Consider the following 19,466-nt stretch of genomic DNA (forward strand, 5'->3'; position numbering starts at 1 on the left):
TTCATAGAGAGAAAAATGACGTGCCTGCCCCGCACTTGTTCACTTCTCACGAAAACATATGAACGCCTGAGTCCATTTTCGTAACTGAAATTTCTCGGAACGCGGAGGACTTTAACGAAATTTCTATTAAAATTGCTGAATTTACGGATCATTCCAAACCGACCTAGGGACACCGGAAACTCGCCGGAATTCTAAACTAAAATAATCGACACGCGGATCGCTTCATCTTTACACCGCGTGGACAAAGAGAGAAAAGGAAATGTACAAGATGTGCTCTCTAATTTTTTATGCATGTCTCCTGATACGATTGTGATAAGATCGTCGGACCATCCAACATGGGGTTCTATTAGACGGAACTAAGGGCTGATCCTTGCGGACAGCCCGTGGAGATCGGCTTGGGCCTCTTCGTTGCTCCCTGGAATCTCTCTCGTTATCGAGTTAGCTCCGAAGTACTTTAAAGAAGGGAGCTATAAATTTTTAATGACCGCTGAAAAATCGGTACATTTTCAATGTGGTCGTTCGGACTTTCCTCACATTATTTGGTTTCTTTTTATCTACATCAAAACAAGGAATTGACAATTATCGACGGACAATTCGGCGGCGATTTATGAATTTTGACCTGAAGGTAGATATTTGGAGTTTACTCCGTGTTCAATAATGGTCGAGGATTTTACGCCGCCCTGGACGATTGTCAATGAGCGATTCATTGCCATTGATTTTTTTTGTAGGGCATAACTCTAGGCATATTCAGTCGTGAAAAACATTAATGTTACTTGAGCGTAAAGTGTTTTTCTATATTGATCTTCACTTTTCCTCATCCGGGGATTGACATTAGCCCTACCCCCAACGCGAAAAAAGTAAAAATCACTACGGGAATTTTTCTTTCATTGCTAATCCCCTAAAGATTTTGGTTCCTCGCTTTCGGCTCGAACGACAATGCCGCGCAACTAAAAATCTTTGTGATACTCGTTCTCAAATATCCCATTATATAGCATAGCATCATAGCCATGTTCGAAAAAGAGATTGACTCATGTACTTTTTTTCGGCCAAAGCCCACAAAATACTATTTCTAAGCTAGATAGGGAAACAGGATCTACCTACATTCAGAAGTATCACATATGAATAATTAGACGATAATGATAATAATAAGTGTCGTTAGAACACCGGGCTTCGGTCCGGTATAGGCACAATGTCAGATTTCATAAAAATATGCAAAAAATATTGAAACAAATTTTAACAGCCTGTTTCCTGACAACCGTCTTATTGCGATATGTCGAAGGATTTGCGGTCTCGTATTTGCTCTATCCACGACGGTGACTCGCCAAGGCACCTTTTGTCGTGAACACTACAGAATATTCATAGCTCCTTTAATAAAAGCAATCTTCCGTACTTTTACAGAAATTTTCTTCCCAAAAATCCATCATTTTCATATTTTTATAATAAAATTTTTGATAGTTGAGGATTCTCTAGCGATGATTCATTAAGGTAACATTATCAGATGAAAAATATGCAAAATGATTGATTTAGATAAAGTTCTAAAGATAATACGGCCGGGTTTTGAATGCTTTGATAGTTCACTGCCAGTGTTTCAAAAGGTCGTTCATTGCAGAAAGTTTGCCTTAGTTGAAATACATGTTCTGGTGAATGTAATCCAGACGCTGAGAATTAATTGATACATAAAGGATTTTTATATGACCGACTGTAATGGTTGGGCGAGAGTGGTGTCGCTTCGATGGTCATCAAAATCAGGCAGCATCTCCCTGGGTTAGTACTTGGACGGGTGGCCGCTTAGGAAGACCGCGTATGCTTAATCAAAAGATGACTGCGCGGAAAATACGAGGTTGGAAACCTAATCGGACTAACGTAAGGATATGCTGTACGGTATGGGTTTTCCATGATTTCCCTCTACCCATGTGCAAATGCAGTACAGTTAGGAGAAAAAGTCAGCATCATGGTACCGCAGGCGAAGGGAAGAAAAAATGAAGGCCCGCGAGAGGGTATACATCTGGAAGGGCAATACGAAATAATTTCAATAGCTTTTTTCAAATCTGAGTGAAGAGGTCTCGTTCCGATCTCACTCGGAAATGTAAAGCTCTAGTCTGCTACGACAGGCATTCTACTGTGTCCCGTTCTCGATGCTAATAAATGTAGTCATCCTTGTCATGCCTTAAGTCCACGACGTTTAACTCAAATTTTAAAATTTTTAAATTTATTTTTCTCCTCCGCGTCAGGTATCCCTTGGTCGCTATAATGGCGCCGCCCTTACCTCGTATTGTTTCGTTGTGCCGAAACTTCTCAACGTTTTTCGTATTTCGTCACATTGAAAAGTTTTTTTTTTTTCAACAAACAGTAGAATAATGTCAAGTTGAGATAGGAAACGACGTTCCAGATCCAGGCCCAGAGATGACCGTAGTCACAAGAGGATGAGATCATCGGAAAAATTCAAAGTTCTTCAAAATCAGTTAGATAACCACACTCAGATCGTCAACAAATTAGTTGAGGTTCAAGCGAAACCTGCCATAAAAGATCTCATTAATTTGAATGAGATAATTGGTAAGCAACTCCATACGGGTAAAACAAATCTCATTCCATGCCAATCTCACCTTTCCGTACGACGTTTGAGAATCAGTTCACACGACACTGAGGGGGCATTAAGATATCGTTCAAAGTAACGAATTATTATCTCAATATACACAACAAGTGTAGCCTAGGCACAAGTTATCACCTTTTTCCATTGTCGTTACAGAATTAAAGGAAATTGACCACAAAGAAAATAATTCCTCTGTCATCAATGACGACACAAACCCTTCTCAGGCAAAGGAACAGGTGTTTGATTCAAAGGATTCAACCCCATAACAGTTTCTTCATCCAGAGAGGCAGTCCTTAAAGCTTTAGGGGTGGATGTATCACTTTCTAAATTGAAGGAGGTTATGTATAATTCAGAGCTGATGAAGACATGGTCAAAATGGACTAAAGAAGGTAATCCTGCCAAAAATAAGAAAGACATCGTCGACTTGTATAACCGCAAAGGCGAATTATACCTGGAAGCCCCCAAAGTCAATTTAGAAATTTTGCCACTCCTCTCAGACATGGCCAAGAAGAAAGACTGACACTTCGTGGATACCCAAAATTGTGTTGGGACAGCACTGGCTGCTCTGGCAGAGGCAGTGTCCTTACTGATTGATCCTCCAGAAGAAGGTCTGGATGAAGACGTCTTTACTGACTATTTGAGTCATACAGGACAGATTCTTGCGGATATTTTTTATCAACAAACTGTGGCACGTAAGTCTTTTATTACCCCTCTCTCCAACAAGACCATGAAACCCACGGTGAATAAAATGCTAGCAGATGAATGGCTATGGAGATACTCTATGGATATGGAGATAATCTAAAAGAAAAAGTTAAAACTACCAAGGAAATTGAACGACCATCCTCTGATGTCAAGGATAAACCCCCACAGAAGAACGCTCCTAGAACACGACTCCAGGGATAGTCGATGAACCCACCTGCGAATACTCGTCAGGTGGCTTATCATCAACAGAGACATCGACTCCTTCAGTTCAGGAAGACATCTTACAAGAGTGTCTCCACGAACCGTCTGAAAACGAATCTTCAGGAGACCCAATCGTCGTCAAAGAAATAATTAAGGTAACGAAACTAGCAGGGCGCCTAGCTTGTTTCCTCGAGAATTGGAAGAAATTAGATACAAATATCTGGAAACATGTGGAAGGTTATCGACTTCCCTTTACCAAAATTCCGTTGCAGAAAAATCCTCCCAAAGAGAGAAAGTTTGCTGAACAGGAATCAATACAAATTCAATTATAAATTGATAAGTTACTACACTTAAGCGCTCTTGAGGAATGCAACCATGTAGTAGGAGAGTTTATGTGGACATTCTTGCTCACCCCAGCCAAATGGAACATCTCGCTTCATTTTTAATTTCAAAGAGGTGAATAAATTCATTTACGCACCCCACTCCAAGCTGGAAGATTTAAAATCTGCCATGAATCTCGTTTTAGTTAATGATTTCATGGGATCTATTGATCTAAAGGATGCCTACTTTGTAGTTCCTATTAACAAGAGAGACAGAAAATTTCTCAGATTAGAATTCAAAGGCCAACGGTTTCAATTTACATGTCTTCCTTTTGGATTATCCACCAGTCCCTTTGTTTTTACGAAAATTATGAAACCCGTGATTAGTAAACTCCCATTACAAGGAATGCTGCTAATGATATATTTGGATGGGTTCCTTTTCGTGAGTAATTCCAAGGATCAATGCGAAGAGAATATGAGAACATGCGTAGACTTATTAGAAAGTCTAGGTTTTATCGTGAATTTTGAAAAGAGCTCCTTAGCAGCCACCCAGAAATGTAAGGACTTACGTTTTGTGATCAATTCTGTCCATTATTCATTGGAGTTACCAAACAAAAGGAAAGTTCAGATTAAGGAAATGATCAAAATATTCAAGAAGGGAGGAAAATACAACATTCGTCAATTTGCCACTCTCTTGGGTGTCCTAATTGCAGTTTGCCCGGCAATGGAGTATGGCTCTATCCACTGTAAAAGCCTGGAGAGACAAAAATTCTTGCCCTTGAAATTCAATGGTGGCAAATACGAGGGAAAAATTCTTATTAATGATATTATGTTTGAAGATCTGGAGTGGTCGCAGAAGAATGTTAATATTGGATCGAATCCTATCAGACGTCAGGAATATTCCATGGTGATATTTTTAGATTCCTCGTTGACAGGCTGAGGATGTTATTGTAACAATATCAAGGCTCATGGTTTTTGGAGTGAAAAAGAGAAAGGGAAACACATTTATTACCTTGAATTATTAGCTGCCTTTTTTGCTCTGCGATGCTTTGCATCTAAAGTATCGAATACCGAAATCTTACTACTCCTAGGCAATACTGCCGCTGTTTCTTATATTAATAAAGCTAAAGGAATCCAATGCCCACACCTAAGTGAATTGTCAAGAAAAATTTGAGAGTGGTGCGAAAGGAGAAAGTTATGGATACGGGTTTCATACATCCCTTCAAAGGAGAACATAGAAGCAGATTCAGTATCCCGAATAATGAATATTGATACAGAGTGGAGTCTCTCTGCTTCAGCATTTGAACGAATCGAGGAAAAGTTCGGTCCCTTCTCGGTGGATCTTTTTGCAACAAGATTAAACAAAAAGTGCAATAAGTTCTATTCTCGTTTCTCAGACCCTCAAGCTAGTACCATTGATGCATTTACTATCTCATGGAAAGAAGAACTCGTCTATGCCTTTCCACCTTTCCCGCTGATCCTCCATAGCTTGAGAAAAATGATCAATAGGATGGCCCATAAGTGAAGGAAATCGAATTTCACCCTGCCTATTCGTGGTACACATAGCTAAAAATATCAGGATCATATGTGAATTTTTTCGGATTTTTAAAAACATTTTTAGAGGTTGCGCCAACTGGTTTCATTTCTTATGGACTTTTACACGTGACGAACAGACCAAATGCAATAATAATTTTTTTTAAATACAATGACTCGACCTTTCGTTATGAACTCTCGTACACTTTCCGGCAGAAAGGCTAAGAGTAAGATAAGATTTTTCTCCCAACAAAAAAACGATTAGTTATTAAAATAAAAATCGTAATTTCTGTTCAATTTAGGGATTTTCGGTGGTGTCTACGACGCTTCGGGAGTTTTCGATATTCTTCTCAATTCGGTTAGATGATCATTGAACTATCTGACTATCATTTAGAGGAAAGAAATTTTTTTTTTTGCAAATGCAATGTGGTAAAAAACAGGAAAGAAAATTGTCAAATTTTCGTGTAGAGACAGGTGTCCGACTCATCCGGTGCTTTTATGACGGTCGTATACAGTGAAATGGAACCTAGGCAAAAAAATTTGGCCTGCCGGACTGACCTTTCCTGAAAAGGAACTGAACCCTTAGTACGTTAAGCTGGTTATGGCATATAATTTAATTTCGAATATGAAGATCTCTCAATTATTTATATTTTTATTACAAAATAGACATTGTTAATTTAATCAATTTACAGAAATTTCAACAAAATTTGAATCGTAAAAATAGCTTAATTCTAAATTGATTTTTGATGTTTCGTAAATGTCGGAAGAAAGCCCCTTAGGTACTACCTGGACGATACCCGAAGCACCACCGCGGTCATTCCTACTACCTGACACGGGACCGTCATTGAGGGTATTTAACTTCTACCTAATTTTTATAACCCTTAACTGCCAGTAGGTCAGACATTTTACTTGAACTTAAAACGCTTCGCGCAACCACTACAATTTGTTTAAATTTTTTTTGGAAAATTTTCTTGGGTAGTCTATTAATGGAAGAATCATTTTCCGGGATAGGCTCTCAAACATTAGGGGATCCGAAAAAATGGGCCATCCTAATGATCAATGACGAAGCCACTGGTATTCTAGTAATTCCACACTGGCCTATACAACTCTGGTACCCTCTTCTTTCTTCCCTCCTTATCGAAGCCTCAATAATTTTCAAGCTTGACGAATTCTCACTTAGAATACCACAAGAGCTTCAAAATTATCAAGTATTTCCCGATAGATTCGTTGCAAACAAATGAAGGAGTTTTTCAGGTTAAAAAATCACGAGTGCGAAGCACGAGTGATTTTTCTGGAAAACTTGACAAGCTTATTTGTTTGTAGGGAACCTTGAGGGAAATATCCGATAATTTCGAAGTTCGAGTGGTATTCGGGGGATTATTTTTTGCATTCAAATCTTGGCCGATAGAATTGCACCATGAGACATAATTTTCAACGAATTGCCATTTAATCTGTCAGATACAATTGAGGGTTACTTCATCATTTGTTTTTTTTTATATAGGCAACATGCAAAATTTCCAGTGAAATGTCCCAGAATTTCCGCTGAAATACCGTGTTAGCTATACAAAATAACGTCGAATGGTGCAATCCTATTGGCCAAGATTTGGATGGGAAAAATAATCTCTGATATCCCCTTTTAGGAACGAGATCCATTCCCTGTCATCCTTCCTTTCATTGGTGACAGGGAAATTATCCGGTCAGCCTACTCAAAAAAGGGAATCGATAAGAGTTCAGTACAAAAAATTAGCAGTTTGATTGCTCCATCAACACTCCGACAATATGAATGTCAGCTAAAAAGACGGGAGTTATGTTCATGCTAAACAATTGGATGTCTTCAATTCAAAGACTTCAGAGATTATTGAATTCCTCAACTACAGATCGGAAGAGGGGAGTAAATATAATACTTTGAGTAGTTGTCGCGCAGCAATTTCCTTGATTACTTCATATGACGTGAACACTGATGGTCTGATATCACGTTTCATGAGAGTGGTTTTCAGAGACAATCCTACCAAAGCACGATACTTCACGACGTGGAATATTACTCCAGTTCTAGAATACTTAGAAAAGCTGCCCCCTCTACAAGAATTGACCTTGAGTGTCGCAGCTGAAAAATTATGTACCCTCCTTGCTCTCACAGCTGCTCCAAGGTTACAAACATTATCACTGATCAGGATTGACAACATATTCAGATTTGACTCTTACATAAGTATAAAAATTACGGAATTGATTAAGACGTCGAAACCAGGTTCATCAGAACCCGATCTGATTCTACCTTTTTTCTCTGAGAGACCTGGATTATGTGCAGCCTCATTAGTACTAGACTATATTAAGATGACCCAAAGATTCAGAAATGAAAAAACCAAAAACTTATTGATTGCTACTGTAAAACCCTACGGTGCTATTAGTGCCCAAACGATTGGTCCTCGATCAAGAGGCTTTTGGGAAAAGCAGGTGTCGATAGATCTCAGTTCGGTGCTTACAGCACTCGGCATTCTGCCGTTTCAGCAGCTCACAAGCGAGGAATAGATATTGCAACTATTAGACGAACGGCTGGATGGGCCCCTGAATCTCAGACTTTCTTCAAGTTTTATAATAGACCCATCCAGCCTCTCAATGCTGAATTTGCACGAGCAATCATTGGATAAGCTAATTAGTCACGTTTTGTTATTGAGTTTTTATTGTTCTACTATGTTGGTTTTTCTAAAAAGAAAAATAAATAAATAAGTGAACCAAATTATCATGTGAAGATAATATTGTCATAATCATGATTGTTCCCTCTATAAAACTACATTTATTATTATCGAGAACGAGACTGACAGTATAATTGACCCGCCTTCGCGGGCTCCTTTGATTGGTCAAATATACTTCATCGAATTAAGATATTATCTTATTTTAGTTTATTCTTTAATCAATAATATTTGAATCTGAATTTACAAAAGGACCTGTTAGGAGAGATTTTAGTTACAAATATGAAAAAAAAACTTGTTCCTAACTGACGAAAGTACCAATGAATAATCTCCTCTGACATTTTCAACATGATAGAAGATAGCACAACTTTTTAACCATTCATTCAAGTAAATATTTGAGAATTCGTACCTTTCATAACCTCGAAAATGTTCGGTGGACCTTAGATCCCATTTTCAATAGATCTAATGGATCAGCAGTATAATTGAGTTAAGCCCGGGTCTGAATAGAGAATCAATATACTCTATTGAGGATTACTTGGTGACTTGACTGCGAATAAACTGCGAATTCACTTGTAGCGGCTGAACTTGATTGACCAGAAATGAGTATTTGTCTATTTTCGAGTCTCCTTATATACCCAAGGGCTGTTTTGTTTTGCTTAGCAACCCAAGGTTTGGGAATACTCTGGAAGACGTTCTTGGCTCGAATGTTCTCGAATTCTTCACTTAGTAACCGGGTGAATTGTCTGTATCTTTTAAACAGACCGTTTTTGTAAAGCACGATGAGATCTACAAAAAAGTCCTCTTCAAAAATTCTTTTTCTCCTCCAGATTCAAAGATATCAATGAATTCATTTTTCAAGAGTTGAGATTACACAGCTCGGTCATTAAATTTCCTTGGAGAAAATTATCAATGAAGAATCCCCCAAACATTTCCGAGGCTGCGGAAGATACAGCAATTGTGTCAACATTTATTTGGATCAATGTGTCAAAAGTGGAGCTATCCATAAGCTCGAAAATTTCACGTGGACCAACGATGTAAATTTCAACACATCTGATAGAAATCCCGAGAGAACTTCAATAAAAACAAAAACCGGTGATTCTAAATAATTTTTTCCTACACAAAAGAATATTTAAATGCAGATTTGATTTACTAAATTGTCGCCGTAGTCTGGATCGGTGAGAAAATCACTAATAAGATCTTGTGACATATCGAATTTGAGAGTGAGGGAATAAGTTCTGTCATCGTCTGGTCACTGGCACCACTCAACGCGCATGCCCACCGCGCGATCGAAGCAAATTTAGCCAACTGTGGAACACCAATAGAATCATTATTTTTCGATTCTCTAATGATGTCACGCAGTGATGCCAATATCGACGCCGAAAAAATGATAGAAATAATCTCAATCTCGAAAATAGAAAAGGTTACACAATGTTAATGAACGGATCTCTTATAAGATTAATCAGAAAAAAAAATACGGACGGAAAGCGGTAGATTATACGCGATTTATATTATGACAGTAAGGGCCGTTCTCCCGTAATCTTGTGCATTTGGATTTTATTGCATTACTATTCGGGAATAATGGAGGCGGTAGTTGTGTCGTGTAGATATGCGCGGTAGCTTTCAGCCTGATTTTCGGACATTTGGAAAGTATCGAAAATTGCCTTGGCCGATACGCGAGCGCATATCTCGATAAGGAAAATATTTAGCCGTTAGATTTACATAGAGAATGTAATGAAATGGCCCATAACCTCTCTAATTTCTAGACTTAGTTTTCTTGACCTATGTGATATGTTTTTAACTCAGTAAATTCTTGAAATGTTATTTAGCGAGTTTACCGAGCGATGTACGATTACGAAGCGCAGGACTCTGATGAAGTGAGCTTTTGTGATGGAGACCTTATCATAAATTGCACAGCAATCGATGAGGGATGGATGACAGGCCTGGTACAACGAACTGGACGTCATGGAATGCTGCCAGCAAACTATGTTGAGCCAGCACAAATTTAAATGTTGTTGTTGGTGATTTTATTTTTTACAGAGTCTATGCATTTTAATGTAATTTGTTTACTCGGACGCAAAATGTTTTAAGAAAAATTTTCTACTGTAACCAGCATATTTGCAAAAAAAAAGAATTTTAATAATTGTTTGCTAAACTATCCAGCATTGTGAGGTACATATAGCGCATTTTTTCGTGTTTATCTGCACATTTTTATTCGCCCGAATTTCAGCTGGATGTACTCGACATTTTATTCAGTAACATCGAAGCATTCTATAATCTCATTCTAACTTGGTGTTTCAAGTAACATGCAAATGCTATTTTTTCCTTGATATTTTTTTTACAATTTTTTCATATTTTCTAGTTTATTTAGAAAAAAGTGAACCTCCACTAGTTTACTAAAAAATACTCTTCTTTCAAAACTTACACATAATTTATTTCCTTTCATTTAAAAAACAACCACTCACAAGGACTAAATATGGCAAAAGGAGAGTTCACTACATTTCATATAGAATTATACCGATCAATAGACCATGTGCCTTTTTATACATAAAATCATATGGAACTATGAGGACTCCGATCGTCGTTTTAATTGCAATTTTGTCAAGGCATATCCATGAAAAAAGTACAATTCGATTGGTAGAATAGCATATGATGGCTTTATTGAAGAATGAATGTGTTACACTATGACCCTGCTGTTGGGTAAGAGTATCAAAGCAGAAGTATCTGAGTGAATGGAAAATTAGTTTCAAACATATTGCGAACATTATCTTTGAAAAATGATAAGATATTGTCCAAAAAATGATCATTTCTCCAAAGTGCCTAAATACAGATGTTATGGGGTATTGGTTCGAGCTTCTGATAATTCCACGCAAATTGTATTTCTTTGTAAAATGTTATTAAAGAAAGAATAATACAGTCAGACAAAATTTCAGTCTTGCCTGCCATAGAGATGAACCTGCTCGTGCTAGATATACATTATTCTGGGGATTCTAAATCTGTTTCTAGAATTTTTCTAGGCATCCTCAATTTTTTTGTCATCAACTCACAGAGTTGATCCAGATGAATTTACCAAGGTGCTGTGAATTCCGTTCAACTTTTCCAAACAAACCAATAATAGTCTGAAGTTTCACCACCATAAGTAATTATATTTCTGACAGCAATGAAAATAGAAAAAATATATGCTGTTCATTTTTTAGCCTCACTCTTGTTAGAACCCCTGGGCACATGATTCCCCCTAAGTATCCTTACCGTTTGTTTATACAAATTCTGTGTGATTTTTATGTGCACATTGCCAAAGTTGTAGTGAGTTATTCTGTCCAGTAATCGCAAGAAACTTGTTGCTTGCTGTTAAATCTACATTCCTCCTTATCTGCACATTCTATTCCAATGCGATTAATGCACCGGTCCTTTTTTTTTACGTCAAACTATCATGGTTTTATGGAATTTTGAAACTTTGTCATTTTTTTTCTTGAATCGTGACTGAAAAATATAACTTTTCAGGCTCTGAATTTTGTTTTTCAATTCATGGCGTGCCAGACACATTATTCTGAATTTCTCCCACAGAGAAATATGACTTATTTCCACGGCAGAATTTCCATTCTGAAGAATCGTATTTCTTGGGATCGAAGAGGCTTCGAAGCAATCCACGAACTGGTTCAAAATTAACATAATAAAATTTATCTAAATGTGGTAATTCCCGCTGTAGGGAAGGCAAGTTTGAAATTTAGTTTGGGTGTTTAATTCGCCAATTCATTATTTGAAAGACGGAGTAAATCGTTGGCATATGACTACATTCGCTGAAACGTATCTAATACTTCGTTGGGGTTTAGTTTAGTGAGATAGTCGTAAGATGATGCTATAATTCAGAGACGGATGTTATTATAATACATATTTTCAATAAATAAATCAATCTCTTTGTATTTTTTTCCTCTTTAACGTTTGCAGGGTCAACTGAAAACATGAACTTTTGTAATTTTTCCAAGGAAATTCCGCAGCAAACGGAAATGTATGAGAAACAACCAATCGCAATCAGTTGGTCCGATGGGGCAATACTGTGAATCTCCCCCCCCCCCCGATTTTTTCCCGTGCGCGGTTCCCTTGGGCGACATATTCTTTGAAGAGGACTTCGGTGTGTTGGGAGCCTCCTGGGGTGAAGGTCCGCAAAAGATAGTGATGTCCAATAGGAAGTGGGTGTTGGGTGAGTAACGAGGGTCACGTGCGCCTTAAAAATATCTGAAAAGAAGGGCGCGGTGTAGGAGAAGTACTTGGTGTACGTGAAAAATGAAATACAAGAATGTAATAAGAATCAGAATGTGTATAAGAGAAAATTTTCATAATTTCCTTCTAGTATAATGGTCGAAGTTGTGCCCTTTTTACCTATTATTCAAATTAAATAGGGGGAGATCCAAACTAAAAGAGACACGGGGAAATTAGACTAATAATAATTATCTTCTCACATATTTAGACGGTTACTTATACTAATAATAAACGGGGCCATTTGACAATTATTTAAATATTATTCAGAGGTGTAGGTTGTGGCAGGTTACTTGTGGGACCAATTTATATAAGAACACATAGGAGGTAGCTCTAACAATTAATACTCAATAATAAAAGGATGGATTCTAGGGGATCTATTTTTGCTTTCATATAATTAAATTAGGGTGTGATAAAATAAGGGGGCTCACTGTTAACGGGATGGGTGTATTTTGGGGAAAATACTGCTGGGGATCGCGGAGAATGTAAAGGGTACTCGATGTAGATCCGGTAGAATGACTGTTTCACTCCGTCAATTATTCGGGGGTTTCCTTCATTCGGAGAACAGGTCAAGGAATAGCCTCTAGTCCTAGCCGGGTTCTCTGGGTCACTGCACGATCAATTTACTTCCACCTATCTGGCTTGCGTTTATCTCCCTTCTTTTCTCTTTTGATTACACTCAAGCGAACATATTTACAAGTGAGTGACTAGTGGGCTTCTCGAAGTCTCAAAAAAACAAAGCATCGGCATCATGGTTTCTTTCTTTCTATAAACAGAGATTTGTTTATATTATCTAATGAACATTCATTGCAGTTTTCGCTAAGACCACACAGACAGCCTCTCCAAGAAATAATGACCTCATAGTATGATAAATATAAACTTATGTAGGTTGTGTAGAGGCAGAGATTTTGCGCCCTTCCCTAATAATTATTGTTCGTAATATTATAGGTTTTGTTTTCCAGTTACCGTTGGATATCCCGCTTCCAAGGAGATTCCTACCCCTTCTCCTTAACCCTTCGCCCCAGCCCGCACAGTTCGATATTGTCATCTCCCCCCTTGGTATCCAGAGCAGAGGGACCCCACGTGACATCACACCCGTGTGACGATTCACAAAAGGAATCTCCCCACCCACAAAAAGGATCGCGAGAAGTCTCTCGATGTCCATTCCGCCCAGGTCGGAATTTACAATTAGCCCAGGGTTGATCCAAGCATGGACCAACAACCCTCACCAATCATGGGCCAAGAAAGGCTTCCAATACTGGCCCAAGCCTGAAATAATAACGCGCGGGCTTTGCTTAATCACCAGATATAAGACCAGGCCTGGACATCGTTCTTGGACCAAACTTGGGTGCCAGTATTGGACCAGTCGCGAGTATTAGTCTTGGACCGTAATTAGGATCAATGTTGGACCAAGCTCTAGCCAGTCATTACTCTTCTGGGCAAGGCCCAAGCCGGGTATCCAGCATTGGTCCAAGCTTGGAAAGCACTGTAAGTTCTATGGTGGCAGTCGAACATGCCCCGGATATTTATGGGATACTATTGTCAAGATACGAAATAATTTATAGATTAAATGAACTTAGCTGTAAGTGAAGTTCAATCTTAATTGTATTCGCGCCTCTTCCGAGAGATCAAATAGTAGTAACTCCATCGCTTTGCCGAGGTCGCCACCACAATATTCAGAGTTAAGGATTTTTATTTGTCTTTTTTACCGATAGACAACCCTGAATCACCAAGCCCGCGCTGCGCACCGTGCGTTCCTCATTCTTTTAGAGTGAACGTAACCGTAGAGAGATTGGGAGATTCCTCGTGTCAGGAATCTTGAACGGGACCTTATATCTGTAGTATCGCGAATAGTTATGGGGAAATCCCCATAACTGAATAATGTTTTAGACAGATGTTTTAAGTATTTTGTTAAGATAGTCTAGAGCCATAAGTTATACGATAGTTTTTGCGTAGGTGCTATTTGTGGGGTTTCCCCACAAATAGACATAGATTGGTACAGGAATGCAAGCCTGTACCATAAATGCACTTAGAGGGTCTGTCGGTTTATGAGGCCCACAGATGTGCCAGGCGGAGATCGGTGCTGTCAGCGTGGTCCAGGGATGTTAGGACCACGTGACGTGATTAGGGCCCAGTCCAGGGTTGCGAAGAGGGACAGGGCCAGAGTCGTGTTTGAGCAGTGTTAGAGGATAGACGTTAGATGTTAGACGTATTTTAGATAGACATATAGCTAGACGTTCTTGTGTAGTGTATTTAAGAGTGAATATTGTGTGAAGAATAGCCGATAGTGAATTTAGTATTAGAATCGTTTGTACACTTTTTACTAGAAAATATACTGACTTATCTTTAAAAAAGTAACCCAACATTTTTTTTTTGGGGGGGGGGGTGATCTCTTGGAAGAGGCGCGAATACAATTTATAGATTAAACGAATTTACCTGTAGGTGAAGTTCAATCTTAATTGTATTCGCGCCTCTTCCTTCGAGATCAAATAGTAGATATTTAGAGAACGGTTATCGTCCTGTTACAAAAAACAGTTTTTATTGATTAGTTATGTTATATGAAGATGGTGATAATTTCAAAGCACCAAAATAATTATTATTTCTTTTTTCTTAGTATGGCCTTTGCAAAATCTTGATCTTCATTTATCAACTCCTTATTGTAAAATTTTGCGAACGTCGTTGACTTCTGGGTCCAACCGGCAGTTCTCAAAATGACATCAATGGAGACACCTTTCCGATCAGCAGCTGAGGTTGCTGCATGTCGAGTACTGTATGCTGTAAAGTGATTGGTATCGATACCACTGTCTTCCTGAACGCCTTTGATCCACCGACTCAACGTCTGTGTAGTGACACATTTATGTGGATTTTGGAAGGATATCAACAGTCGTTTTTCATTGAGTCTCAATTGTTCTGTTTGTTTCAAATAATCTCTCAAGGCAGTTGCTGGACATATCAAAGGATCGTCTAAGTAATAAGGAAGTTTTAACACAGGCTGAAATTTTCCTATCCGTGAGGTCTTTATCTTGTCTGGGATTTTTATCTCGAATCCATAATCAACGCTAGAGTCTGCATTCGCTGTCCAGTGACAAGCATCAATAGAACAGTCAATTTTTTAGTCATTTTTTCCCATCCGCTCAGATAATCTAACACAATTTGGGGGTCCCAAGTGGTGTCGTTTTTCGGACGAGATGGTCTCTTTTTAGCTATCCCTTTGACAAATCGTTTGATCGTGGCATTTTCGCCAAGTTCTGGTCCATATAACAAACCCACCGCTGAGCGATAGCAATTTAGAGTTCCATAAGTAGCGCTCTCGTTGAATTCTCTAGTGAGAAATCTAAGAACAGTTTCAGGAAAATATTCGAATGTGTCATGATTTTGTTTTGAACAAAATAGCCACCATTTCTTCAGGCCACAGTTGTATTGTTTCTTTGACGAGTCGCTCAATGAAGATAATATTATTTCAAGTGATTCCTCTGGAACTCCCTTCCTTTTGAAGCCCTCCCTGATAAGATAGCTGCCTCCAGGGTAAGGTTTTTCCACAAGCGGTGAGGGGACCTATCACAAGAAGTAATTAACTCAACATGAGGATAGAAATAAATCGGATCAGAATTCCAGAGTGATATGTACGTAGGAAACCAAGGCTGGGCTGGCCATGATCCCTTCAGCCTCGTCAGACTGAATTTTTTGTAAGATACGAAGAATAACTGAAAAAGGGGGAAAAGCGTAGAAGAAATATTTTTTCCATGATATAGTGAATGCGTCGATGGCTATTGAGTCTGGATCTTTTTTCCAGCTTACATATTGGTGACATTTTGCGTTTGACCGTGAGGCAAAAAGGTCTACATCTGGCTGTCCAAATTTACGAGTAATCTCACGGACTGCTTCATCTGATAAGGCGAATTCGGTTTCCGGTTCGAGTTTCCTTGATTCAAAATCTGCTTCGTGGTTTTTTTCGGATTTGATATAAGCTGCCATGACCCACAATTCACGTTGTTCACAGAAATCCCATATTTCCTTAGCGACTTTGTTAAGTGCTGGAAATTTAATTCCGCCTTTTTTATTGATATACGCAATGGCTGTCGTATTATCAACTCTCAGTACGATATCAGACCTCCGTGAGTATCCTACCAATGATTTTAAACCCATGATTACTGCGATTAATTCTAGTTCATTAATGTGTTTAATTCTTTCATCTTTTCTCCAGAAGCCATTCGTTCTTATCCCATTGCAATATGCGCCCCAACCGGAAGTGGAAGCGTCTGTGAACATTTCCATTGTTGGATTGAAACATTTTATAGAATTTATCGCATTCGGAATATTTTTGGTCCACCAGGCCAAGTCCGTTTGTGAGATCTTGTCGAGAGACATGAAGGATTCGTAATTTTCTTCATTTTTTAACAACGCTAAGAATTTTTCCCTCTCAAAATGTCTTATATGTACTCGGCCATATTTCAATGCAGCAAGAGCCTAAAGACCCTATGAAGCTTGCGAATTCTCGAATTCTGATGTTTTGACGTTGCCTTACTTTTTCTATCAGAGATAAAACCTTTCTCCTTTTTTCTTCTGGCAATGCTATTGTCATCTCCGTAGAATTATAATCGAACCCTAAGAATCTACAGTTCTGTGATACTTCCAATTTGCTCTTCTCATTATTAATAATGAAGCGCAGAGACTCAAGAAGTTCCACAGTTTCCTTCACGTTAGATGTTGCTGCTTCTACAGAATCACCGATGACTAATCCATCGTCCACATAAAAAACTGATTTATGGCCTCTTTTACGAAGACAGGAGACCACTGGTTTTAATAATTTTGTAAATGCATAAGGCGCGACACTGAGACCAAATGGTAAACAAGTGAACTCATATAATTTACCTGAAAATTGAAACCTCAAGAACTTTCTATGTTTTTCTGCGATTGACAGTAAATAATACGCATCTTTTAGGTCTATGTTTGCCATTGTGGAGGTGAGCAAATGGAAGATAACACCAGGTCGGTCGTATGAACGAGAGTTTATTTATTGATCCTACAAGTGTGAGCGTTGAATGTGTCCAAGTGCTGGCTGGTGAGTAACTGTAGAGTGTGGAAAAATGTGCGGAAAGTGTGGGCGTGCGAATGTTTGGGAAACAGGAGAAGGGATACTAGGGATCTCGACTGTGATTGGCTCGGCATCGTATTCTCGACACGTGACGTCGTGATGCCGGCTAGGTGCACAGGAAGGTTGGGTTCTTCGCTGGGACAGTTCTGGGTTATTCCCCAGGTTTTTATGGTAGGGATGGCGTCGGTCGGGTAGGTGCTAGGTCTAATGGGTTTTGAAAGGTCTAGACAGGATTGGGGAATTTACCCGGGAATGCCAGGGTATAACGGCGACGTAGTCACCACACCATAAAATAATTACGAGTTAAAATACGTGGAACCACTTTGTCGTCCTCCAGTTTAAAATGCTCTGTATCAATGAATTTATTCAAGTTTTTAAAATTTAAAATCAGTCTGTGAGAGCCATTTGGTTTTGGAACTAGGAATATGGGAGAGATGAATTGACTTTTTGTTGGTCTTACTTCTCGAACTGCCCCTTTTTTTTTTACTTCATCGATGAGTTCTTTAATAATTAGAAGGTCATGTGTAGACCAGTCAGACTTATTAGGAATCGTGTATTGAGTTACCGGAGACGTGAATGGGATATGGTATCCCCTGATCCAGCTCAGTATGGTTCTATCAGAAGTGATACATTTCCAACGATGAAAAAATCATGTTAAACGTCCTGCTATTTGTCCTACCCTGTTTAATCCTTCCTGCGCTGGTAGCTGGTCAACTTTTGCGGAGGCTTTCGAGATGATGTCTGCTTCAGTTTTGGATAATAATTGTTCTTCTGCCCGCTCGACGTGGAGTTGCGGGGATTCCTTGCCATTGCACGTCGAGACGAGCCCTTGAAATTTTTTGAAGCTGCTTGCACCTGACTTTGTGGTGAAAGGGGTTTGAGCGCACTAGTGACAGTCGCCATGGCTTTGGTGGCTTTTATTTTCTCTTCTACATCTCTACCAAACAACCGTTCATCGGGAATCGTTGTCACCAAGGTCTCTCGCATCGAAGCAGATACATTTTTCAAAACTAAACTTCGTCTAATGGTCGTTTCATCATGCTGAATATCAGCGTAAATGCAAATTACACCAGTGAGCGACGACAATAAAGCCGATTTGTCCTCACTTGCTGGTAATTTCAAAATTAATCCACACATGTGCATCAATCCCCCAAGGCCAACAGACATTTTTGTTTGTTTTTCGAAAATTCGTGTGTCGCGCTTAACGACAGTATCCTGGATGGCAGTTTTGACAGTTAAGTTTAGTTTTGGTGGGTCGAGGAATAGGCAGTTGCTAGGGGGTTGGAACTTTTTGACCAGATCTTTTTGCTTCTCTGTAGGTAACCCTTTTTTAATAATACCTTCTAGCCCAAATCTGTCCAGAATTTCAGGGTGAGATGCAGGTGCCAATTCTCTCTCTTCCATCACCTTTGCGCCAATAGCCTCCAGCTCATCTGTTTGCAGTGGAATTTCAGTAGCCTTTTTCGGGGCAGTTTCGGCATATTATGACGGGTCGGTTTCTTCGATCTTTTCATCGCTACCCTTGTTCGAGTTATCATGTGCTGAATGAGGTTTTGACTTGTTTGTATTCATTGCTGGTGAGGGCACCAACGCTGCAGGTTCGTTGATGAGTGAATTTTCTTGAGGTACTGAACCTATTTTATTCAAAAACTCTTCGTCCCCACACTGTCGGGATGCCTCTCTGGAAACTGAATATCCAGAGCCCAAAACAGATTCAACAGGACTTCTAGTGGCTCGCTTTGGGCTTCGTCTGTTGTGAGAGTCCCTGCGCTGTCTCTTGGAGTGCGAGCGAGAGGTATATCTGCTATGGCTATGTTTACGTCTCTCCCGTCGGCTACGTCTGTCTCCTTGTGAAGAAGATCTAGATCTCGAGCTGTACTGTCTACGATCTATGCGGAGAAAAACAACAAAAAGAACACCCTGTACTTACACTTTCACAGATATGTCAGTTGCCTCTCTGTTCTTTCTCTCTCCTTTTTTTCCGTTAGTTGGACTAAGGAAAAAAAATTGATGAATTTTTTTATTGGATTTCACCACCCAGTTGGATCAGGTATGAATCACTTTAATGATTTCACTGATTGGTTGGA

General features: G+C 39.1%; 3 protein-coding genes across 3 annotated transcripts in view; 2 read left to right on the forward strand and 1 right to left on the reverse strand.

The window, feature by feature from the left end:
• Window positions 1-10,186, forward strand: part of LOC135161900 (LIM and SH3 domain protein Lasp) — a 93,365-nt gene extending 83,179 nt beyond the window's left edge. The window contains exon 6 of the mRNA XM_064119879.1: window positions 9,860-10,186. Within this exon, the coding sequence (XP_063975949.1) occupies window positions 9,860-10,039 (180 nt within the window). The 3' untranslated portion in view covers window positions 10,040-10,186. The remainder of the gene's footprint in view (window positions 1-9,859) is intronic.
• On the forward strand, window positions 4,004-7,166 carry LOC135161901 (uncharacterized). Its single transcript, XM_064119881.1, has 2 exons — window positions 4,004-4,720; window positions 6,987-7,166. Exons 1-2 carry the CDS (start codon window positions 4,004-4,006, stop codon window positions 7,164-7,166), a joined length of 897 nt encoding a protein of 298 aa, XP_063975951.1.
• A 4,587-nt stretch (window positions 10,187-14,773) lies between the features above and the next one.
• On the reverse strand, window positions 14,774-16,657 carry LOC135161513 (uncharacterized). Its single transcript, XM_064119159.1, has 2 exons — window positions 15,912-16,657; window positions 14,774-15,839 (listed from the first exon to the last, which is right to left on the reverse strand). Exons 1-2 carry the CDS (start codon window positions 16,650-16,652, stop codon window positions 15,321-15,323), a joined length of 1,260 nt encoding a protein of 419 aa, XP_063975229.1. The 5' UTR covers window positions 16,653-16,657; the 3' UTR covers window positions 14,774-15,320.
• Between the last annotated feature and the right edge of the window lie 2,809 nt (window positions 16,658-19,466).

The sequence above is a fragment of the Diachasmimorpha longicaudata genome, chromosome 4 (genome assembly GCF_034640455.1).
Source record: "Diachasmimorpha longicaudata isolate KC_UGA_2023 chromosome 4, iyDiaLong2, whole genome shotgun sequence".
Taxonomy (NCBI): domain Eukaryota; kingdom Metazoa; phylum Arthropoda; class Insecta; order Hymenoptera; family Braconidae; genus Diachasmimorpha; species Diachasmimorpha longicaudata.